The sequence below is a fragment of the Macrobrachium rosenbergii genome, chromosome 49 (assembly GCF_040412425.1).
Source record: "Macrobrachium rosenbergii isolate ZJJX-2024 chromosome 49, ASM4041242v1, whole genome shotgun sequence".
In the NCBI taxonomy this organism is placed as follows: domain Eukaryota; kingdom Metazoa; phylum Arthropoda; class Malacostraca; order Decapoda; family Palaemonidae; genus Macrobrachium; species Macrobrachium rosenbergii.
The window spans coordinates 38,493,606-38,520,368 of NC_089789.1; the positions used below are offsets into that span (position 1 = coordinate 38,493,606).

The following is a 26,763-nucleotide window of genomic DNA, read 5'->3' on the forward strand; positions in this document are numbered from 1 at the left end:
GTATAATTTTTATTATATTTTTTTTACAATAAGGAAGGTATATATATATATATATATATATATATATATATATATATATATATATATATATATATATATATATATATATACATTCCTTATTGTCAAAAAAATATAAAAAAATTATACTACAATAAAAATATATATATACATATATGTGTGTTTGTGTGCATGTGTAAACCTCTTATAACCATTTAGTGTGTCACATGTTTCGCTGTGTATCTACTCGTGTTATAACTCCAGTGCATGGAATGACGTCAATCAACCCCTTTATATTTTTCCTTTTATCTATCCATGCATCGTCATTAAGTTTCCCTTACCGTTGGCCAGTTGAATAACAAATTGACGCAGTTACAAAGAACTTTCCATTTTTATCGTGTGCCTTTGGAATAGCAAAAATACGTACTTTCCATTTATGCTCCCTGGCGCTCCATTACTGAGGAGTCTGTGCCTTTGGAATAACAAACAGATGCAGTTCCCAATAATGTGCTTTCCGTTTCAAGAACACAAGCTGCGTCATGAGAAGAATGTCTGCCTTTGGGATAAGCAAAGTGACACATTTCTGAGTGTCTGTTTTTGGCACATTTCCAATTGTGCCTACGTTTGGAATAACTAAAAAGGACACATTTCCAAAAGTGTCTGCCATTGGAATAACAAAACGGGACACATTTCCAATAGTGTCTGCCACTGACACATTTCCAATAGTGTCTACCTTTGGAATAGCTAAAATTGACACATTTCCAATAGTGTCAACCTTTGGAATAGCTAAAAATGACACATTTCCAATAGTGTCTACCTTTGGAATAGCTAAAAAGGATACATTTCCAATAGTGTCTACCTTTGGAATAGCTAAAAATGACACGTTTCCAATAGTGTCTCCCTTTGCAATACTAAAAAGGACACAGTTCTAATATTGTCTACCTTCGGAATAACTAAAAAGGACACATTTCCAGTAGTATCTACCTTTGGAATAACTAAAAAGGACACATTTCCAATAGTGTCTACCTTTGGAATAACTAAAAGGACACATTTACAAGTGTCTACCTTCGGAATAACAAAATATGACACATTTCCAAGTATCTACATTCGGAGTAACAAAAATAATACTTTTCCATGAATATCTACCTTTGCAATAACACAAGTGACACATTTCTAAGATTGTCCACCATAAGAATAACAAAAAGGACACATTTCTAAGAGTGTCTACCTTTGGAATAACAAAAATAACATATTTCCAAGTGTCTAGCTTTGGAATATCAAAAATAACATATTTCCAAGTGTCTACCTTTGGAATCACAAACATTGCACATTTGTATGTGTCTACCTTTGGAATAACAAAGCTGACACATTTCCAAGTGTCTACCTATGGAATAACCAAAGTTACACATTTTCAAGTGTCGACTTTGGAATAAAAAAATTATACATTTGTAAGTGTCTACCTTTGGAATAATAAAAAGGGCACATTTCCAAGAATGTTAACCTTTGGTATAACAAACCTGACACATTTCTAAGAGTGTGTACATATGAAATAACAACAGTGACACATTTCCAAGAGTGTCGACCTTTGGAATAACAAAAATTGTACATTTCTAAGTGTCTAACTTTAGAATAACAAACCTGACTCATTTCCAAAAGTGTTAACCTTTGGAATAACAAAACTGACACTTTTCCAAGAGTATCTACCTATGGAATAACAAAACTGGCACAATTCCAAGAATGTCGACCTTTGGAAGAACAAAAATGATACATTTCTAAGTGCCTACCTTTGGAATAACAAACCTGACGCATTTCCAAGAGCGTTAACCTTTGGAATAACAATACTAACACTTTTCCAAGAGTGTCTACTTACGGAATAACAAAACTGACATTTCCAATCACGGAAGAGTTACCTTTTCTGACCTGCTTCATTATGAGGATGAAGCAACGCCCGATAATGTATTTTCCATGTACTTTCCATCCACTCTGGAGAAACGCGTTGCATTATTATTATCATTATTAAGGAGAGCAGGTCCTGAGCTTATCGGCGCGAGCTGAAACAGGGGAATGGAAAAAAAGAACCATAACTTTTGTTTTAGGGAAAACGCTTTTCGCCGATATTGACATGACGCAACACCTTACAGGATTAGCGTCAGTCAGGAATATTGGAAGGGTTGGGGGAGAGAGAACAAGGTCTCCTTAACTTTGGGAAATGGGATGGATGAGGCGTGTGGTGTGTGTGTGTGTGTGTGTGTGTGTGTGTGAGTGTTCGTAATTGTGTAAGTGTGTATACTTGAGCAGCATGTGTGTTTATGATGTTATTGACGTGGATAAAGGCTGCACCCTTCTTGTACAGTACTAGACGTATGGTAAATTATATATGTGTATGTGTGTACATATATATATATATATATATATATATATATATATATATATATATATATATATATATATAACTATATATATATATTTGCTTATGTGTTTTATAATATACAGTAAATATCTCTAGACTGACTCTCGCATGAATGTGGGTGTTGCCTTGACGTTATCCGAGGGATTGTAAACTGGATTATATTTTCCAAAACTTCTGGATTACGTACGAAAACAAAAAATCTGTGTAAACGAACAACTCGGTAACTCGACTCCTTCGGCAAGAAATTAATCCGCTTTGAAACTTAATGATAATCTGACTTAGCAGTATTTTTTTCCCCTGTCATTATTCTTTTTTTCTATAAGTCTCCTTCTTTGCATTTGTACGCAAGTTAGTGATTTATTAGTTCAGATTGAAGAGAGGTTTCAAATGGAAAAGGTTTTAATACAGGAGGGGCATTTATAAGTCAGTCAGTCATTGATATTTGTGATTGATGATACTTTTCGGTTCGTTGTACAAATTATCAAGATAATACATGCTTATCGAAGATAATATATATATATATATATATATATATATATATATATATATATATATATATATATATATATATATATGTATATAAGAAGAAGAAGATATACATATATATATGTGTATATTATATATATATATATATATATATATATATATATATATATATATATATATATATATATTATAACCTACACGCGTCTCGTAGGGATTAAGTTACTATTCCCAAGCCTTTTCCAAACTGGCTTCACGTAAGTTACTGCTTAGCCCAAGAAAGGGAAAATGGATTATTGAAACCGGAATGAAATCATTTGCACGTTTGCAGTTAATAATTCTCTTCTTGTATTTTGAAGTTGGCGAAAATTCCCACCTTCATTTTCAGTCTGCAGTTTGAAAAGTAAAGTTCCAATCGTTTAGAAAAGTTTAATTTTATTTGAAAGGTTTTATTTAAGCCGGACGTTTCAGAACCGAAGCGGTTTTAGTTTTCTGTAAAAGAATACTATTGGGACGGCTTTGTCTGTCCGTCCGCACTTTTTCTGTCCGCCCTCAGATCTTAAAAACTACTGAGGCTAGAGGGCTGCAAATTGGTGTGTTGATCATCACCCTCCAATAATCAGACATACTAAATTGCAGCCCTCTAGCCTCAGTAGTTTTTATTTTGTTTAAGGTTAAATTTAGCCATGATCGTGCGTCTGGCAACGCTATAGGACAGGCCACCACCTGGCCGTGGGCGAAAGTTTCACGGGCCGCTGCTCATACAAAATTATTCACTGTACAGAAAACTCGAATGCTCCGAAGAAACTTAGGCGCATTTTTTTTTTTGTCAACGGAAAATAATTAATTTTTTATTATATAGACCAGGGAGAAGCAATTCGGGCTTTAGCCAATCAGAGTACAGGAATGCGGATTACTGGGAATGACAGGTCAGTCAGGGGGATGTTGATTCTTGATTTGGAATGAAACTAACTCTCTCTCTCTCTCTCTCTCTCTCTCTCTCTCTCTCTCTCTCACACACACACACACACACACACACACACACACACACACACACACACACACACACACACACACAACGAGTGCTTAGGGTAGTGATCCTGAGAGAGTGCCCGATGGCCACATAGGAATTTGAAGTGCGCAATATAATAATTCTCCATATGTGTTTCTCTTCGTTAACATTCAATCATCAGAATTGGAAAGGGTTTCCCTCGGATTTTCTCGTGGCCGAATAAATTCCCTTTCGAGACCTAGGAATCCCAACATATGAAGTTTGTTGAGACCCATAGATTTACAGGCAAGAGCCCGTGCTGGCATAATGCCGGACTGCTCATAAACAACAGCAGCGGGCCAGTATGCTTTAGCAATTGTGTTTATGTACTTCTTATTTTTTTTAGATCAGCAGTGTAGGAGCTCACATTATTTTTAAGGAGGAGATGCGAATTTTTTTTAATTATATACGATGGTATTAATATATTTCGTTCTGTCAGTATGAATAATGCTTGTGTTTATGATGTTTTTGCATTATCGGTTCATCCTCTTTGTAATCTGTCGTCATTTGGGTTTTGTACTAAAAAGTCACCTTCCCTTCATCATTGCTGTTTGATTCCCAGCTCACGTTGTTGCTATACCATCAGTCCTTAATCTTCCCGGTAGCCCTCTGGCCAGTGTTGCTTAAAAAACCCATTGTCCAAGAGTTCTTGGGCGCATTGGTAGCTTTCTTGTAGACCCAGGTCCCAGCGCTAATGGAGGACGTTAAGGAAAAGAAACTGATTGTTGCCGCTGCTTTCTGTCGTACTTGACTTCAGAGGCGTCGTTGACACGATCTGTTCGAAGGTATCGTCGACTTTACGATAGCAGATGATGAGGGAGGTTGTATCTTTCCCTACTGGGATCGATCCCCTTTCGGTTTGTTCCGATGCCAACTTCTTCGTGGGATATACCAAAGAGGTCTTCAGTGAAATGGACGTATTGTATCTCTTGCATGTCACAGTCAAAGGGCAAGGGCCGGTGTTGGCATATGGCCAACTTTAATCTTAAAGAAGAAGAAGGATATGTTGCGTTGACTAAGAATCGTTTGTCACCTTCAGGGTGGAGCCATCAAACTCGTCCTACGTCTCACACCAGAATTATTAACACCAGGGAGGGAAATACTGGTGTACGATAGAAACCCGGCTCTCCTCTCCGTTCCCGAGGCTTAAATATTGAAGAGGAAAATCCGTCGGTTGACTTACAATGTGAAGAATTATGTATTCTACAGACTCTGAAAAACCTCTGTGTCCCTGAGACACTCCCTTAGGACCACCGCCAACCCAGCCCGGTGATTGGATATGAGAGAGAGAGAGAGAGAGAGAGATAGTTTCCATTCCACCCCGACCATCAATATCCCCTACTTGGGATGTCATTCCCACTGTTCCAAATTCCTGTACTCCGATTGGTTGACGCTCGAATTTCTTCTCACAGAATACAATAAAAATTAATTGGAAACCGTCATAAATGATTTCGTTTCTATTTGTGTGTGTACGTCTGTGTGGCTCTGTGCATACAGCAATGACATGTTAAGAAAACATCCTGTACTGAGGTTTAGAGTAAAGTAAAGGTCACAGTTTAAGGCTAGTGAAAACAAGAAGGGAATCCACGCTGGGTAATGAGAATACCTGGAGCGGGTAGCAAATTATTCGGAAAAGACCCGTGGTAGGTTACCGTAGGCCTGAGTGGTAGGGGATGCTACTGAAGGATCAAGAGGAATTTGGTATGGTAATTCAAAGGAAAACATCTCAAAAGCTGCTTGTCTGAGGCTACCGTCAGTTCCGATATTCGCTTGGCGATCGTCCTTTGGAAACTGGTGTGGGGAAGTGAGGGGAGGAATTCAGACTCACGCTAACAGATGGCGCTGGTGTGCCTCTTCAGCAGACGACGAACAATTCTGTGACAAAAACAAATCAAAGGAAATGTAACTTAATAAAATGTTTTTTGGATGATGGATGTGTATTTATTAAGGTACAGAAAAACTAAAAATGTTGTAATATGCTTTCCCTTTAACTCTCATGGTCCATGAACCAACGGTCGGTAACTATTGTTCCAAACTAAAAAGGAATTTATATATGTGTGTAAATCATGAAACATTTCATCACGTAAGAATTAGTTCAGAATTTCTGGCCATGTTTTGTTTCGGCTTGTATTTTTTTTTTTTTTTTTTTTTTTTTTTTTTTTTGACATAGCGATTTGACCAAATCCTTCCGATTTAACTCGAAAAATATTGCCGTCAAAAGGAAAATAGATTAATGGATAAAAAATTATACTATTTTATTTTTCTTCCTTTTGAATACTTTCATGACACTTGACCCTTTGGGGTAATATATATATATATATATATATATATATATATATATATATATATATATATATATATATATATATATATATATATTATATATATATATATATATATATAAATATGTGTATATATTATATTATATATATATATAATATTATATATATATGTGTATTATTCCCTATCTCTATATATGTCTCTCTCTCTCTCTCTCTCTCTCTCTATATATATATATATATATATATATATATATATATATATATATATATATATATATATATATATATATATATATATATATGTATATATATCATATATACATATATACATATATACAATATTAGTAATTTGGTTTTACTATGAAACACAACCGACTTAATATAGGGAAGCCACAACAAAAAAAAGGATTAGGAAACAACGAAGTGTGAGTGAAACAGCCTCAGGAAGCTAGGCTTTGTAGAAAAAGAATTTTTCGTAGAAACAACTTAGGCTTGGAAAACGAACAAGAACTAGGAAACAAACTTGCGAGAGAAACACTATTAGTAATCCTGCCTTGTATTAGAAAACTAATAAATTTAGAATGAACAACTGGGTTTTGAAAAACACTATAAGGAAACCAGCAAATATGAGAAACAGGAAAAGGAAACCAGCAAATATAAGAAAGCATTAAAATAAAGCAAGCTGTGATGGAGAAACAACACAAATACAAAATATACCGTAGCATCAGTGAGCAAAGAAGTCTTAGGGAGCAAGCAAGTACAGGCGGACCAGGCGGGTATTAAGGGAGCAAGCGAGTATTCACTAAATACTGCGCTCTCAAAGCCTCTTTAGTCTTCCCGGGACTGGGCAGAAAGCTCGACTTGCAACAGTGTGTCGAAATCAAAATAAAAAGTTAACTTTTTTTATCGCTTTATTCTTAATTTATTGTTCATTTTTTTATATTTTTTACACTCTTATTTTTATTTTTCATCCTTTATGAGTATTTTTCTTTTTTTCTTTTCCCTTTATTTAAGAATTTTATAATTGCCATCTGTAATCATCACATTGTCCTATAATAATAATAATAATAATAATAATAATAATAATAAAAGGACATCATGGCGACCAAATTAAGAGAGCTCGGTACTCGTGTATAACCTTCGTTGCTGAGACGCTAATAATATTAACATTAACTTCATCATGGGACTAGTTTTGGAATATCAGACGTTTCGATGACCTTTGTTGTCGTGACGCCATTTATAAATCAACCAGCCATAGCACAGACTCAGTGCATGCCAGTGATACGCCTAATCTCTCTTAATAGAAACAGCATTGCATCTCTCTCTCTCTCTCTCTCTCGGTCGGAGAAAGCTCAGTGCCTGTAAATAGAGAAGTGTTGTATGTTCTCTCTCTCTCTCTCTCTCTCTCTCTCTCTCTCTCTCTCTCTCTCTCTCTCTCTCTGTCGGAGAAAACTTAGTGCCTATAAATAGAAAAATGTCGTATGCTCTCTCTCTCTCTCTCTCTCTCTCTCTCTCTCTCTCTCTCTCTCTCTCAGTCTGTCAGTCAGAGCACAGACTTTATGCATGCCATGATACGTCTAGTCTCGTAACAGAGACAGCATCGCACGTTCTCTCTCTCTCTCTCTCTCTCTCTCTCTCTCTCTCTCTCTCTCTCTCTCTCTCTCTCTCTCTCTCTCTAATTTGGCCAACAAATGCCATACGTTATTCCGTCGCTTCCGGCCCGGGTCTAGAAATTTTTAATTAAAATCATATCAAACAGATGTTTCCGCGCGTCAGTGGGAATCTGTGTCAAAGCGTATCTCTGTGTTACGCAGCTTATTGCTATTGGGAATAGCTACTCTAATAGCTACAGGGGATCGTTACGCCAATAGCTTTGGAAGATTGCTTCCGGGTTATTGGGACTTGAAAATTTAGATTTGGGAGATTGTTACATTAATAGCTGATTGTGATTGTTCCATTAATAGCTGTAGGTGATTGTAAAATTAATAGCTAGTTGTTACATTAATAACTACATCAGATTGTAACATTCATAGCTACAGGTGATTGTTGCAGTCATAGTTACAGGTGATTGTTGCACTATTAGCTACAGGTGATTGTGACATTCATAGCTACAGGCAATTGCCACGTTAATAGCTACAGGCAATTGTCACATTAATAGCTACAGCAGATTATTACTTTCATAGCTACAGGTGATTGTTACATTAATAGCTACAGGGGATGGTTATACTAAAAGCTACAGCAGATTAGTACATTCATAGCTTGGATATTACTATTGTGCAAGCTATAGGTTATTGTTACATTAAAATTAGAGATTGTCGCAGTAATAATTACAGGTATTTGTAGTGTATATGGCTACAAGGAACTGTTTCTGTAACTGCTACAGGAGATTGTGGTAATGACGCCAGGTGATTGTAGCCACATGGATTGTTAAACTAATAGCCAAACGATATTGCTGTAACATTAGCTTCGTTACTCAAACCTAAATAATTGTTGGAACATTACGATGTTAGTGACATGACTGTTACTATTATTGCAACAATCTCTTTTGGCTATTAGCAAAATCTTGCAGACAGATACTGCAAAAATCCATTATAACTGCTGCTGGCTATTAATATTTTACCAGTCACCCCGGACCATTAATGTACAATTTCTGTAGCTATTGCTGTAGCAATGTAGCAATACCTTGTAAGGGGATTCCTGCAGCAACAGCTGCTGAATTTTATGCTAATGGCTTCGTATGTACGTTACAGTCAGTATTTAAGGAACGTCTTTGGATGAATATTACAGTAAAGGCTACAGTGAAGATATATTCTTAACGTATCCCCAGCGTGTCTTTATCCCTAAGGGTAATTCTTTGAATGATTGTAACAAGACTGTAATTATTCTCCTCTTTTGCAATCAGATCGGTTGTTAATGTATATGCTATTGTTGCGTTGTTTTGGGCTTTTTAAAAGTAATTTCAGAATACAGTTCAGTGTTGTAAAATAAAAACCGTATCGACATGCAGTATCCAAAAAATGCGTAAAACAAAAAATGTTTTAGGGGATATATGAACGTTATTCTTCATCGTTATTTATTGTCTTCTGGCCGTGCTAAATAAGAAAGAGCACAGCAGAATTGCAGACACTCCTCAATACACACATACACATACACACATATGCACACACACACCCTCGTTTATGTGTGAATAGTTTAGCCAAGGAAGTAATTCGAGAGTCTACGTAGTATTTCACTAACAGATGGTGCTGGAGCAACAGAAATATGTTACTGGAAATACATGGGACATGTTCATTTAAAAAATCACTAGTTATAGAAATATACTCTCTCTCTCTCTCTCTCTCTCTCTCTCTCTCTCTCTCTCTCTCTCTCTCTCTCAGTACTGCTAGTTACTATGTAGTAAATTTCCATTGCACGTATGATTACATTAAAATCCCCCTCTCTCTCTCTCTCTCTCTCTCTCTCTCTCTCTCTCTCTCTCTCTCTCTCTCTCTCTCTCTCTAAGTATTTGCTGGTGGCCGTGTAATACATCATTGCGCGTACAATGAAACATGAATCTCTCTCTCTCTCTCTCTCTCTCTCTCTCTCTCTCTCTCTCTCTCTCTCTCTCTCTCAGCCGCCGATTCATTATACCGACCCAGTGTTAGGACAAGTACCATTCGGGAATGAATATTCCAAATCCGGGAATATTCGGAAACGCTGCATTGTGATGCAGGGTTCCAAAAGCGGAACAACGATAGGACCAATCATTCCCTTCATTCGGGTGTCATGTACATCCGGTGTGTTGGACCATAGGTTATGCGACGTCACGTTTATAGTGTTGAATGGAGCGATTGGTCTCGAAACTTGTAGATAAACCTTTGAAGCTTTTGTTTATATCCGGTGTAATATCAAATATCAAAAGGCAGTGAATAGATAGCTTTTGTTTTTGTTTTTCTGTACATGCATAGGGTTCAATTGCATTGTACATGCCGGAGAAGATTTTTATCGGGCGTAATATTATTATTATTATTATTATTATTATTATTATTATTATTATTATTATTATTATTATTTTGTTGTTGTTGTTGTTGTTGTAAAAACAGAGCAGTTCAGCCGGAAACTGTGAATTTATTCCCATTTTTCAGCAATTGGGATATGTTCTCAATTCGTTATTTTCTTTTTATCATGAATATGGTCACATTCCAGTTGCATAAAACCTCATTTGCATGCGAAAATGATTAGGTAGTTCATTTAAGGCCACAGGGAAAAGCACACAAGCAAATTAATAGTATCATTTGACTTGTAATGAGAACATTTTAACAATAGTAAAGAAAGTCATCGGTAGTTAAAAAAAAAAAAGTAAAGAAACAGCTGGTGTGAGTACGTATACATTATACATACATACATACACACCTATATATTATATACATGTGTATATATATACACACATACATACATACACCTTTCTTCACCCTGGTTGCGACTGGTGCCTTCGACCAACTACCAGGTACCCAGTGCACTGTGGAGATAAAAAAAAAATACTGCAGAATTTAATGAAACACTCCACTGCCATCATTCCTCGCCGGGGGAATCAAACCCTATTCTCTCTCTCTCTCTCTCTCTCTCTCTCTCTCTCTCTCTCTCTCTCTCTCTCTCTCTCTCAGTCGCTGTGTAGTTGATTAAACACAGAAATTCTCTCTCTCTCTCTCTCTCTCTCTCTCTCTCTCTCTCTCTCTCTCTCTCTCTCTCTCTCTCTCTCTCTCTCAGTCGCTATGTAGTACAAAATGAAACACGAAAAATCGCTCTCCCTCTGTGTGTGTGTGTGTGTGTGTGTAGTACATGTTTAAACACGAAATCTCTCTCTCTCTCTCTCTCTCTCTCTCTCTCTCTCTCTCTCTCTCTCTCTCTCTCTCTCTCTCTCTCGGAAGATAAGGCCCTGTTGTATCACCTCTTAGCACCGACTTTATCAACAGAAGATGGGAGCTTTCAGAAGACATATTTTGAGGTCCTTCTTGACGGCGGCAGCAGCAGCCCGTGTTTATTCGGACTTCACTCCTTTTAGTTCTCTCCTCAACCACTCCACTTAAGTAGTTGCGGCTTCTTCTTCTTCTTCTTTTCTTCTTCTTCTTCTTCTTCTTCTTCTTCTTCTTCTTCATCTTCCTCGTTGCTCTTTGTGTGTACTCCCATTTCCTGAGCCAACGACTGTGTTTGAGTTCGTCTAACTTTATTTTTTTTTATTTTGAGGCGCAATTCTAAAACCCTCCCCTTCCCTCCCCTCCTCCTGGGCGGAGCTCTAAACTTTTCGTTAGAGGTTTTTGTGTAACAAATATTTGTCTTTGTGAATTTACGATGTGGCTGAAAATACATAAATATATTTCTCTTTTTCTCTCACTTTCTTTTATAAGGGGGAAAATAATGGCGACATTTTTACGAGGCAGTGCTTCGCCTTTGGGCACCACCATGTTTTTCCTCCCAATTTTTTCCGCCGAAATCTTACGATACAAGAAAACCCGCTTAATTTGGCTTTGAAAAAATACCCTCATTCAGCCTTTCAGAAACAAACTTTATTTAGGTTTTGTTAAAAAAATTACCTTTCGTTTGCTGCTAAAGATTATTTATCTTTCAGAAGTGAATATTCTTCAACTTTTCAAAAAAAAATAACTATCATTCAGTGGTAACCTATCTTCAAAGTAATTCACTTTAGAAAAAAAATCATCTTACGGAATTCAGAAAAAAAGTTCATGAATCGTAGGAAAAGATATTCATGCAATGAAAATAAAAATTTGATTTTTTAGCAACAGTCAGTGTGTTCGTGGTAAAGGTGATCAACCGCTGCTTAATAGAAGTTCTGGCTTTTAAGGGAACAAACCACCAAAAAAAAAAAAAAAAAAAAATTACCAGCAGCTGATTATATCTCATTCCAGGGATTAATACTTATGTCATTATTAGTATTCCTCTCCCGTCAAGGATGATTGCAAAAGTTTTGTAATTTTTCAGCTTCATTTTGTGTCAGTTATATAAGGCAGAATAAGTTTCCTGTTCGAGGGTTTGTGATAGTTAAACGTGGCGTTAGTTGTCCGTAGAGTATTGTACTTATAGGAAAACAGATTTGTGGCTACAAATGTCTTTGTATTATTATTATTATTATTATTATTATAGATGATACTGCTCTGTCAGTTATTCTTATTACTATCACAGCGAGAAAATCCGATAACTGTTTATTGTTTGGATTCTCTTCTTGGACATTTATCAGTCTACGTGCTCGCTCGCCCTTTTACTAAGATTTCCACTTATTACATCTCTCACTTAATATTCAAACACACACACACACACACACACACACACACACACACATATATATATATATATATATATATATATATATATATATATATATATATATATATATATATATATGTGTGTGTGTGTGTGTGTGTAATATATGGATGTATGGATGTATGTATATATACTTATACATACATACAAGTGAACTTGTCGCCATACGTACGTCTTATTAGCGAAACGCGACTTCACAGGGAACAGCGTTTACAGAATTTCACGCAGCTTTAACAGCCATACAGAACCTGACACATTGCCAAAGGCTGTGTTGGGTTGGTTCCTCTGCGTAAGCGCTGGCAGTACTAAATTCCTTCGGCAATTATCATGTAAATGGAGAGAGGATAGCTTTGTTGCCCTCGGGCACGACAACGTAACGATGCTTTGTCACGTTTATGTGCCCGTCTGTCGTGCCTGTGTGCTCCCGTGCCACATTCGCGTAACGCCTCTCTTTCCCTCATTCATTCTGTGAACATCCATAATCCTTGGATTGTGTGGTTAGGGGGAATTGTTTTTTTTTTTTCTTTTTATTTTCTTGCCTCCACTGCCAGGCTTTCGGACTCACTTCCCTCTTCCTTGCTTCATTCCCTCACATTCATTTACTTGTAGCGCCGCTCTTTCCCACATTCATTTTGTGAAAATTCAGAATCCTATTGTCGTGTGGTTCAGGGACTTTTTTTTTTTTTTTTTTTTTTTTTGCAGTTGCCAGGCTTTGTAACCACTTCCTGCTTCCTTGCTCCTTTCCACATTCATTTTTGTGAAAGTCCATAATCCTGGGAGTGTATGGTTCGGGGACTTCTCTCTCTCTCTCTCTCTCTCTTTATTTATTTTATTTTTTTGCCTCCACTGCCAGACTATGGAACTTACTTCCCGCTTCCTTGCTCCCTTCCGTCCTTCAGACGTTGGTCTGTCTCTTCCTCTCTCCTTTCCTTTCCTTTCCCTTTTCTTTTCCTGTCTTCCATCTGGCCCAGGCTTGATTAGGACATTAGGTTGCCATTCCCATCGGCCTCTGCGTTTAGGATCGTACTCGCTTGGATGCTGAAGAGGGGGAGATGCAAGTAGGAGATACGTGTTAGAGTAATTTAGGCGCACACCTTGAGAAATAACGCTCGACGGAACCATTAATTAATTTTTTTCGTTCAGATTAGCGCAGTCTTACAGACTGTATTTATTTTATTTAAGTTTATTTATGCTTTGCTCCGGAAAACCAATACATTGATTTTCCTTCCTTCTTAACTGGTATTTTGTATCTTCTTTACTGTTATTGTTAACACTCCTCTACGCCATTTTCCTCTAATATTTATCTACTCTCCCTCTTTCATTCCTTATTTGTTCCTCCCATTGTGATATTTTCTTCTACTCTCCTTGTCAATGCTGGTTCGCTTATTCTCGTTTTTAGGTGATATTCGTCATCTTATCCTTGTATAATGACATTTTTCATCATCCTCCTGTTCATTGTCATCGTATTTGCCTTTTACTCCTCCTCCTCCTCCTCCTCCTTTCCCGATTTATTTCAGAGGGCGCGTACGCGCATGCGCGCGACGACCAGAGCTTATTAGAAGGGCTGGTGGGTCGGTTAACAAGTTATGAAGACGCCTTCCAGTTTTTCCAGAGTTTTTTATTTTGTCTTTCGGTTTTTTCGCTTTTTTCTCTAGGGGAATATGAGGGTTGGTGATTGGGCGGTCTGGTTTGAATTTTGGCAATTCCGTCAGTATTTATTATGCTACATGTATTTCTGTTAAGTTTTAACTGAACAATGTAGCATTTGATTATTTTTTTTTTTTAGGCGTATAGGCCTTTCTAAGTAGTTTTCAGAACTCTGCAATTTTGTAAGATTTCCAGAATGTTTCAGGTGTTTTACATATTTTTCATAATGTTTAAGGCATCCTGTTTATCTTAAGAACATTATGGATGCCCATAGGGTTTTTCTGAATGCGTTTTGCATCCTGTGCATTTCTCGAGGTAATTTTCTGCTTAATGAGCTTTTAAAGTTCTAGGTCTATTTATCATTTATAATGTTTGTTAGAATTGTGCATGTTTTCCAACGAGTTTTGGATAATACATATATATGTCTATATATATATATATATATATATATATATATATATATATATATATATATATATATCTATATATATATATATATATATATAGTGTGTGTATGTATGTATGTACATATTAGCTTTATCACATAGACAATTGTTCTGTGCCTTAATACAATTAATAATAGGACTTTATTAAAACTGGATGGTATCTAGGGGAGATATTTATTCAGTAAAAGTTGCAAGCTAGAAAGCTTGATAACTTTTCCTGAATAAATATCTCCGCTAGATACCATCCAGTTTTAATGAGATCCTGTTAGTAATATATATATATATATATATATATATATATATATATATATATATATATATATATATATATTATTTATATATATATAATTATTATACTTTTAATCTTCTTCCTCTTTCTATTCTCTCTATTACTCAGGCTGTCTTTAAGACACTCAGTTTATGAAAACCTTTATTTTCTGTTTTTTTATGTATATATTGCTTGGAACGATTTAAGCATTCTGTGCAATACATATGATATTCTCTGTGAATTAGGTATTGCAATGAGAGTATTTTTAGGAATTTGGTTTGTACTTACAGATATTGCATAATTATATTTATTCCAAACATTCTGTTTTACAAAATAATTTTTTTTTTCATGAGATTTATTATTGCGCACAAGATGTCCTTTGGAATTTTGTGTTTTGCAGACCTTGTATCATTTATAATGCTTTTGAACATTCAGTGTTTTGTTCATAATGCCGTCTTATGAATTTGAAGTATAACTCAGTTGTATTTGAGGCATTCTTATAATTTCTCCGAAGGTTTTAACCATTCTGTGTATTAATGAATGTTTTCGGACGTGACTCAATGATATCCAGTCATTCTGTATATTATCCACCTTTCAGTAATTAATAGACAAAGATTATTGCCCATAACTTTGTACCTATGTTTTGTTTACATTTAACTTTGTACCTATGTTTTGTTTACATTTATCAAAATCTGCCTTGACCAGGTTCGTCCTCAAAGCCTTTATTCATTCCTTTCGTTAAATCTCTCTCGCCTTCGTTGCAGCGTAAATGCCTCGGTTACACGAAACTTAGCGGGTAATTGTTTTAGCTAATGGGTGCTTAATCCGCCGGGATTACCTGCCCTTGAGTCATGTGACGTCGGGGATTTTGTCCTGTAGCCTAAAGAAGAAGTATGGCGTCGTCTTCGCAGGTTATTTTAGGATTTGCATCCTCTTCTTCTTCTCAAAATTTTGATTGTCTTCGCTGAAGTATGGAATGTTCTCTGTTTATACATCATGGGATGCCATTAACTTATATGTTATGTTTCCTTCTAATGTTGATATGGAATATTCCTTAATTTCCATAGTGCTCATATTTAAAACTTATCAGGTTGATAACTCACTATATTAAGTGTGTCGGGACGATTAGAACGTCTCACCAAGGTATAAGTTAAACATTATTGAGTTAGGTGCCTTGTTAACAATTCAGTGCATCCTAGAACTTAGGAAATTCACAGTGCCATGTTAGGTTAGGGTTAGGTTAGGTTATTGCAAAGCTTCTAGGTAGTGTTAACGGTGTATGTTTTGTAATTTCGATTTTGCTTCAACTTAGGTTAGGTTATATCTTCTTGGACTCCGTAGGGGGGTAGTACCATCAGTGCACCTCATGGGGTGTACTGTCGGCATTACTAAAGGTTCTTTGCAGCGTACCTTCGGCCCTTAGCTTCAACCCCTTTCATTCATTTTACTGTACGTCCATTCATATTATCTTTCTTTCATTTTGCTATCCACTCTCTTAACAATTATTTCATAGTGCGACTGCGAGGTTTTCCTCCAGTTACACCTTCATACCTACCTACTCTCAGTTTCCTTTCCAGCTCTGAATGACCCCATAGGTCCCAGTGCTTGACCTTTGGCCGAAACTCTATATCCCATTCCATTCTATATATTCTTGGTTGAGGTACTTTGCGTGGAATTCAAAGCATATAAAAATTGAAATTATATGAATATCGCCTCTTTCGTTCAAATTTTAACTATTACAGTAAATCGCAAGACTAAAATTAGTATTTAATTATGTCTTTTGGAGTACCACTAGGAACTCCATTCAGTCATTCCTGTTACAAAAACAGGCTCAATTTTTTTTACAGTATTGTATGCGAATAAGATCGATTTTCATGTGTGTGTGTGTGTGTGTGTGTGTGTTTGTGTGTGTGGGTGTAACATGTGCAGCTAAAATAAGGATTATCTTGCTTCTTATCACATATAGTGTTCAATACACTTGTATACTATGCGGTACATTTTTAATCTTTCGTGATCTTTATCACATTTATATATATATTTTCATATTGTAACATACATTTATTACAGGTGTCAGTCAGCTTAATGCAAATGTTTGTATACTCCTGTTCTTTTATAATACAAATGTTTTTATACTCCTGCTCTTTTATTGCAGATGTGTTTTAACAATCAGTTACCCATATTACAGGTATTTTACTCCCTCGTTGCTTCAGTATCTTCCGTTTAATCCTTCGCCACCTGTGCGACAGGTGTGCGTTAATCTTCCCTTATTTTCCGTACAGATGTAACTTCGTCTCTTTATGATGTTGCTATCATCTGTTTCACCCTTTATTTGCCTTTAGTGGTGGGTCAATCTTTAGCTGCTTTATGACAGATGTGCATTCATATCGCAGCCATTTCCTAATCTACTGTGTAACCTATCACCTTCTTTGCAGGTGTGCCTGTGTAACAGATGTGCATTCATTTTCTCTGTCGTTTCATTCTCTACTATTTAACGTTTCACCTTCTTTGCAGGTGTACCTGACAAGTGTGCCAGTCTTCTGATGCCTTTGTAACAGATGTGCATTAATTTCTCAGTCTTGTTCTTACCTACTATTTAACATTTCACCTTCTTTGCAGGTGTACCTGACAAGTGTGCCAGTCTTCTGATGCCTTTGTAACAGATGTGCATTAATTTCTTAGTCTTGTCCTTACCTACTATTTAACATTTCACCTTCTTTGCAGGTGTGCCTTGCAAGTGTGCCAATCTTCGGATGTCTTTGTAACAGATGTGCATTCGTTCCTCAGTCCTATTCCTATCTACTGTTTAACCTTTCACCTTCTTCGCAGATGTGCCTTACAAGTGTGCCAGTCTTCCGATGCCTTGGTAACAGATGTGCATTAATTTCTCAGTCTTGTCCCTATCTACCATTTAACCTATCACCCTCTTTGCAGGTGTGCGTTTGTCGTCCCGACGTACGAAGTGGACGAAAGGTCGCCTTTGCCCTACAACCGAAGTAGCCTCCTCCGGCTGGCGGAGCAAGGGCGCGCCAGGCCCTTCCACCAGAAGGTCTTCGTACACAACCAGCACGCCACGAATTTCTCCAGGTAAGTTCGCCTCTTGTTCTTCCTCTCTCCATCTTTGTTGGCGATTTCGGAAGTTGTTGGTGACGGGGATGAGTCTCTCTATGTGTTTTTAGTAATGCGGTCGTTTTTGTGATTAGCTTTTAATATGGTTGTTTTTTTTTTTCATTTTTAAATCGTGGGTGTTGTTGGAACTTCCAGATTGAATTACATTATATACATATATAATTATATATATATGTATATATATACATATATATACATATATATATATTTATATATATATATAATATATATATATATATATATATATATATATATATATATATATATATATGAGAGAGAGAGAGAGAGAGATTTTACTTAAAAATATTTATAAATATCATTTTATTCGTATTGGGCTGCGTTCCTTTTTAAAACTAAAATGAGATGGTAAATGTAAGCACGTTAATCATGCGCAGCGCAGATCATAAATAGTAATAATAAATAATAATAATAATAGTAATAACTATATATATATATTTATATTATATATATTATATATATATATATATATATATATATATATATACACATCATAAGAATTACCATAATATACTTCACTAACATCCGCAGAAGCCAAACGAGGAAATTCACCGTTTGTCCTTTGTTCATGAACGAACGGATCACGTGACTCGAAACAAATGCAGAGCGTCTCTCATGGTCTTGAATGTTGAAAGGGACTGGTACATATGCATGAACATTCGTCACTGCCCGTTTGACGCACGATGTGTTGACATTCATTTTTCAGCCTCTTCCTTCCAGGTCATTTACTCCCGGGAATGTAAAAGAAAAGGATATGAGGCTCCGTTCTTCTTCTTTTCATCTTCTTCTTATGCTTCTTCTTCTTCTTTTCATCTTCTTCTTGTGCTTCTTCTTCTTCTTCTTCTTCTTCTTCTTATTATTATTATTATTATTATTATTATTATTATTATTATTATTATTATTATTATATTATTCTTCCTCCTCTTATTCTTCTTATTCTTCTTCTTCATTTTCCTCTTATTCCTCTTCGTCTTCCTCCTCTTCTTCTTCTTCTTCTTCTTCTTCTTCTTCTTCTTCTTATTATTATTATTATTATTATTATTATTATTATTATTCTTTTTTCTCTTCGTATTCCTCTTCTTCTCCCTTCTCCTGCTCTTCTTCTTTTTGTGTCTTTCGCAACGAGAATTGAGGTGACTTATTCAGGCAGAATTAAGCGCCACGGCTTTGTCGAGAATATTTGTTGGGATTTTCTTAATGTTTGCTACAAATTATTATTATTATTATTATTATTATTATTATTATTATTATTATTATTATTATTATTATTATTATTATTATTGCTGTTTTTAGTAGTAGTAATAGCTGCTGTTATTTAAACTATTATTCGTATTATCATCATTCTTATTACTCTCGTTTTACAACAAATATAAACGATAGTCATAGTCACCTTAGTTGATGATTATCTACTAAAGCACTTTAAGCTATAATTAAAATCTCTTTAAAAATTTCCTCGTAAATCAAATGCGTTCTCATTTGGGTACCTTTAACCTGGCGTCGCTGAAACCTTCTGGCCTTCTTGGAATACGTGTTATACTTTGTAATACACCTTTTTGTGTATGAGTGTATTACACATTTTGTGTATGTAGACCTGAAGAATGGAACCCAGAAAGTCAAAAATTGTTGACTTGACTTTCGAAGAAACAGTAATTCCTTCTTGTAGGGTATACAAGTTTGGCTCTCCTGAGGCCGTTTGCAAGTTTCACCATTGTGTCAAATTTGTTTGTCGGTCACCCAACCAGACACTGGCCAGACCTGACATTCCTTAACTTTTCTGATCAAGGCTACTGCTGTGTAGCGAATCTGCTACTGCCTGAAATTGATTTCAGAATTCCCTTCATTTGAGAACTGTTGCAGATTTCGTTGCAGATCTCATTTCAGAATTCGCTTCCGAGTTTGCAAACCATAAAAATGTTTTCAATATGCAACAGCGTCTTTTTGTACTGTCAAATTCAACGTCTCCGAGGCACAGTTTCTCCCTCTTTCTCCTCCGTCCTTTCCATCCAGTTCTGGAATTATTCTGAAATTGAATTGAACCTGACACCTCTATCAGTACTTCGTGTGTCCTGCATGCAAAAGATAGGGAAGTGGAGAGGAGTGTCATTGGAAACCATAACTGGAGCGTGGAAAGGGATTATTTAGCAAACTCGCTGAATTTGTTGCCATATATTGTCTTTACGAAGGATGAAAAGGAAAATCACCTTCCAAAGAGCTAAAGAAACTATATTTTACGACGTTAAAATTCTCTCCTTTGATGGATTATTTTCTTTTTATTTGGCTTTGCAAGATACTGTTTCATTCAGTACATATGATTTGTGGTTGCTGGCAGACATCGACACCATCACTTCAATTGATTTGTCATGAACCCGTTCTTAACTAGTTCTAAAATGAAGGAAAAAGAAATTGATAACCCTAATTTGTATCCTTTAAGTCTAAAATTAACGTAGCTTTTATCTCGTTACAACAGAGGCCAAGAAAAAATCTAATCACTGGTTTTCTTTTGTTGTATTTCCCATTACCTTCCTTTCCTTCTTTCTAATTAACACCATATTCTTTGGAAGATTTAATTTAAAGTCAGTGGCGCCTGTGGGCTTTTTCCATATGATTAGGGTTCATATTCTGAATAATAATAATAATAATGATAATAATAATAATAATAATAATAAATAATCAACCTGTGGAATAATAATAATAATAATAATAATAATAATAATAATAATAATAATAATAATAATAATAATAATAATAATAATGTGTATATATAGAATTCTAGTTCAACAATCAGTGACCCGTGTGAGCTTGGTCCATATGAATAGGGTTCATCTTCTGAATAATAATAATAATAATAATAATAATAATAATAATAATAATAATAATGTGTATATATAGCATTCCAGTTCAACAGTTGCTTAAGAAACTAATGGATTATGTGGGCCTAAAGCCTCTACATCAAGACGCCAACGAATGGTCATTACGCAAACTTAATCTCACTCCTCAGGCGTATCCACACGGGGAACCCAGGTTCGTTTGATGTCTTAATGGCCTCCTCGTCACACCTTGTGTGTGTTATGTATGGCTAATGCGTTCTGATTAGCTCAGCAAATGATTCGATGGCGTGTGAGGTGCTCATTCGAAGTGATGCCATTGTACTGACTTGAATCATCCTAAGCTCCGTCGGTGTGTTGGCACCAAGATCTGATTCCTCGCCGTGGAAATGATGGGGTCGTTGATTCTCAGCGTAATTTTTCGTTGGGTAGAACATTGTTCTTATGTTTGTGTGGACCCACACAACTATAGACTGAAGTTTGACGTCGGTTTTTAAACGTTATCCCTTCCTTTTAATTCCAGCTGTCTTATTATTATTATTATTATTATTATTATTATTATTATTATTATTATTATTATTATTATTATTCAGAAGATGAACCTATTCGTATGGAACAAGCCCACAGGGGCCACTGACATGAAATTCAAACTTCCAAAGAATATGGTGTTCGTTAGAAAGAAGCAACAGAAGGCAATAGGAAATATAGCAAGAAGAGATAAGTTATTAGGAAAAAAAGATAAATTCACAGATTGATGAATAAACAGATAAAAAGGCAAGTAAATGATTGAAATACAATGCGTTGCATCTTCGCTTGAACTTTTGAAGTTCCAATTGCACGTCACCCTCAGGGAGACTGTTCCGCAGTCCGTCGGCGTGAGGAGTAAAGGACCTCTGGAACCGAGAAGTTCGACAGGAATCCAGTCACCTCTCTCTCTCTCTCTCTCTCTCTCTCTCTCTCTCTCTCTCTCTCTCTCTCTCTCTCTCTCTCTTCCCCTTCCAACATTCCCTAGTTTGCGTGCTAGTGCAGCCTCAATCCTCCCCCCATCCCTTCCCCACATCCTCATTAGTTATCTGAAAACAAAGAGAAACAAAATTGTAATCAAGAATTACTTGGAAGACCTTTGTCATTGTACCATTGAATATATATATATATATATATATATATATATATATATATATATATATATATATATATATATATATATAATATATGTATGTATTTATTTATACGTACATACATACATACATACTTATTTATCAAATAATGGCACAAAAGATTAAGCATTGTCATTGATCGTATTTTTGGAAATTTTATGTTAAAAATAAGGCACCAAAAATAAACATTTCTCAGATACGTGCAGCATTCCTCATAAGGTCTCTTATCCATGCAAGTCCGTATTGTGAGAGAGAGAGAGAGAGAGAGAGAGAGAGAGAGAGAGAGAGAGAGACCCTGGAGAGAGATGAGTGTAGAAAAACAAACAAACCTGAGATCTCTAGGAGGGCAAACCATTGGCAAAGAAAAAAGAAAGAAAGAAGAGAATGAGTGAGTCATTTCAGTCTTAAAGAAAGGACTGTAAACCTTGGGAGATTTGTTCAGCTGTGGCTGACAGAGCAAGATGAGGAGGAGGAGGAGGGGAAGTAGAGGAGGAGGAGGAGGAGGAGGAGGAGGAGTAGTAGGTGACGGTGGTTGGATGAGGAGGGAAGAGGGGAAATCAGACAGATATTTGTCTTGTTCTAAAGGGAATCGAGAAAAGAAGAGGCTGGAGTCTGAGTCGCAACTTCAAGTTACAAACGGCGAAGTGTTTTTTTTTTTTTTTTTAAGCGTTTTCCTTTTCGGTAGCACTTATTGTAAGTGAAAGTGCTTCAAGACTTTTGCTAGTGTGTCAGATTTTTGCAAGTTTTATGTGGTCCTTTACAGATATTGTCTGATTTTGCATCAGTTTTAAGACTTGTTAAGGGCTTTCCAGGACTTTCCTCAAGTACTTCAGACTTTTGAAGTGTTTCAGAGATCTTATGCAAGTGTTTTTAGGATTTTAAACTTAGAATTTAAGTAGAGATCCTACTTGCCTACACTTCAGAATTCTTGGGCATCATTTTGACCCCTACTACTCGCACCAGACTCCTAAGAAAGGTCTGTTGCAAGTTTATAAACACTGATGTTTTGGTGTGAGACCTACAAACTTAATAGGACCCCATTACCCCATTTTGACCCACTTTCCTCTCCCACCATACCGTACCACTAAGGTCTGTTGCAAGTGTCTATACGGTGATTTTTGTGTTGTGGTCGGTAGTCCCATGCCATTGCCAACAAATAGAGCCACCATAGCTTATGCACCAACAACGACTAGAATGATGGTCACCCACCCAAAAGAGAACCAAGCATTATTAAAATTGCACCAAGCCTTAGGAGACTGATTTGATCAACAGTGAGTCACAGTTAGGACATAAACACAGTGTGAGGGCGTGAGCGACTTCCCTTGAAGAAATCCGCTCTTCTTCAGTTAAGATTCTTGTGTCATTTGCCGATTTTTTCAAGTTTTATATCAAACTCGTATAAAAATTACTTCAAACAAATATGCTCAGATCCTTCCTTGAAATGAGAGTTAAGTCATGATTTCTTTTTATATTCCGGACTCTCAAGTTCCTGTCATTTCTGTCAAGTGTAGTTGTGTATATTCAGTTTGTTTATTTATACTACTGAAGACATTTCCAAACTTATGCTCAGACGAGGGTGCATGCGAATTTATTCTTTGATTCCATTTTATTCCAAATCGTTTTTATTTTTACAATTCTGAAGTAAAATTTCTGCCACAATTCTTCATTTCCATCATGCAGTTTTTCCAGTTTTTTACTAATCGAAATTTAAATTATTGAAGCATTTCTTATTACTGTCATGTTAATCTTTTTACGACTTAATTCAGATGTTTTCCATTTCAATTCTAGCCTCTTTTTTTTTGCAATTTTTAATTTAGATTCCATCCTTATTTTTACAACTTTTTACAGGTTTGCCTTCAATATCTGTGTTTTGCAAGTATGTTTTGTTTATTAATACCATTTAGTAAAAGTTGCCACAGATTTTTCCTCAAAAAGCATAAACGTGTAAACCTGACAGCACCAACTCTTGTCTAGTGATTAAAACTCGTTCAAGATTTTTCCTTCCATTTTCAGAGTCCAGATTAAAGACGAATTACGCTGGCTTTTCCTTTTTCCCCTCTGTTCAACGTTGCTATAACAGACGCAACAAAGTGCCGCATAGGTTGTCAGCTGTTACCATGGCAGCTGCGTCCGTCATAACTGCGCCATCTTTCTAACTGCACAGCTGCGCCATCTTTCTAACTGTACAGCTACACCATCTTCTTAATTACACAGCTACGCCATCTTTCTAACTGCACAGCTGCGCCATCTTTCCATCTTTCTAACTGCACATCTGCACCATCTTCTTAATTACACAGCTACGTCATCTTTCTAACTGCACAGATGTGTCATCTTTCTAACCGCGCTGCTGCGTCATCTTCCTAATTGCACAGCTGTGTCATCTTTCTAACTGCACAGCTGCGCCATCTTCCTAACTGCACAGCTGCGTCATCTTCCTAATTGCACAGCTGTGTCATCTTTCTAACTGCACAGCTGCGTCATCTTCCTAATTGCACAGCTGTGTCATCTTTCCAGCTGCACAGCTGCGTCATCTTCCTAATTGCACAGCTGTGTCATCTTTCTAACTGCACAGCTGCGTCATCTTCCTAATTGCACAGCTGTGTCATCTTTCTAACTGCACAGCTGCGTCATCTTCCTAATTGCACAGCTACGCCATATTCTTTGTGATTGCACCTGCACAGCGGTTTCATCTTTCGAACCGCACAGCTGCGCCATCTTTCTAACTGCACAGCTGTATCATCTATCTAACCACACAGCTGCACCACCTTTCTAAATGCACAGCTGCGCCATCTTCCTATATATCTCGATCTTTCGATGTGCGCACAGTCTTCACTCATCTCTAACTGCAATGAGATGTGCATTTCTCGCAAGAACTCAATGTTCTAGAACCAGTTGGTTCTTAGTTCTTCATTGGACCTGGTGGGTGTTAACCAGCTCTCGGCATTTCTAATTACATGTGAAGAGCAAGTTGTTGTAATGGCGAGGTTATTTTGACATTTTTACCCTTCGCTGAAAGCCCTGTAGTTCGCGTATTAGTTTGCGCAGTGTAAAACCTTTCATTTATTTATTTACTATTATTTTTGAGGGGGATGGGTTGATGGTAGGTTTAAGCTAGGCTTACGCCAGTACGGGCTCTTTTGCTTAAGGACAGCCATTACGGAGATCTTCAAAGACAGTTCTGGGAAATATATTACCATATTTTTTCATGGTGATAAGAATTATATTCTTCCTTTCTATGAAACCATTTCTAGCATTCTGTCTAACCACTTTATTTGGAGGAAATATAGATAAAAAATACTTGCTTAATATTTAGCAATAGCAGTTCATCAGAATTACCAAGCGAAAATATATCGGAGAAAAAATTAAACAATATAATGTAATTGAGGAATGCAACAGAATCAGGAAGTGAATAATTGACTGAATTAATGTAACAGAAACATCTGTCACGACATCTATGGACGAGAAAATATAAATATAAAAGTTTTTATAGCTCGTAAAATTCCATAAGCTTTCCACTAACTTACTTGAGTTTGCATATTTTAGAATAGTCTTAATTTTGGCTTCGTAAGTAATACAGTAGAGCACGTCTCACTGCGATAGGGAAATGTATGAATACTAACGTATGAATGTATTAATTTGCATTATAACTAGCAGTGTAAAATTTAATTCATAATTATATATATATATATATATATATTTTTGATATATATATATATATGTGGTGTGATGTGTGTGTGTATGGTATATATATAATATATATATATATATGTGTGTATACAGTATACATACATACATACATTTTGTACCACACACAAAAAAATGAGAGGAGCTCGTTTTCCTTAAAATTAAACCTCTGATTCATGTTTATCGATTTATTATTTCTTGGTGTATTTAATTTAGAGAGAGAGATTTCAGAAACTTCATCTTGGAACTTTTTCATTAATTTTTTTTTTTTTTTTTTTTTTTTATGCAAAATTAAGTTAATTTTTTAATAGGCATTCCAAGAAATTCGCTGCAGAAGATAAGACATTATATTACTTATCAAAAGTCAAATAGCAAACATTTATTTTTTTTTTTTTAGGGAGGAGAAAGGGGGCCGGATGAAAATAAGAATCTCATTTTCGAAGCTGATTGACAGGCGCAATGTCCTCAAACTTTGTAATTAAAAAAAAAAACCATAAAAACCATTGTATGACTGTTGCATAAAAGCTATTCCCGCAATAGAACTTTTTCATTTCTCAGGACTTTTATCGAATCTGAGTGTCTTTTATTACTGGAAAATATAAATACTCTAAAAGTTTATTCTGGGATAAAGCTTGTATTAGGTCGTGCTGGAATTAATACCTAGTGGTTATGACGTTTGCCTCACCAGTGAGAGATCCCGGGTTCGATTCTTTATAGAGGCGGAACGCTTGAGGCACGTTCCTTTATGCACCCCCATGCTTAAGCCTACGAAAGCAGTTTGCGTCCATTTTAGTTAGTCGACTGTGGTTGGTACCAAACAGGATGGAGAAAAGCATGAGGCTAGCGATCTCATCCCAAAGGAGTTGGCTGAGAACTGGAAGGCTGACGACCCCTGGAGCCACACCTTAGGGAAAGGAACTTGGAGAAACAGCAGGCTCACAATTGCAAGGTCTGTGATTCGATCCCGGCCTGCCTCCAAACAGTAATCAGTGATCCAACTGTGAAAGGTACCAGTGTCAGCTGGGAGTCAGAGGAAAGGGCATGGCTCCAGCAA

At 36.2% G+C, this 26,763-nt stretch overlaps 1 protein-coding gene across 1 annotated transcript in view; it reads left to right on the plus strand.

Annotated features, from left to right (window-relative positions):
• The window catches only part of LOC136832263 (beta-1,4-glucuronyltransferase 1-like), a 363,239-nt gene that overhangs the window by 264,487 nt on the left and 71,989 nt on the right, over nucleotides 1-26,763 (plus strand). The window contains 1 exon segment of the mRNA XM_067093130.1: nucleotides 17,831-17,983. Coding sequence (XP_066949231.1) covers nucleotides 17,831-17,983 — 153 coding nt within the window.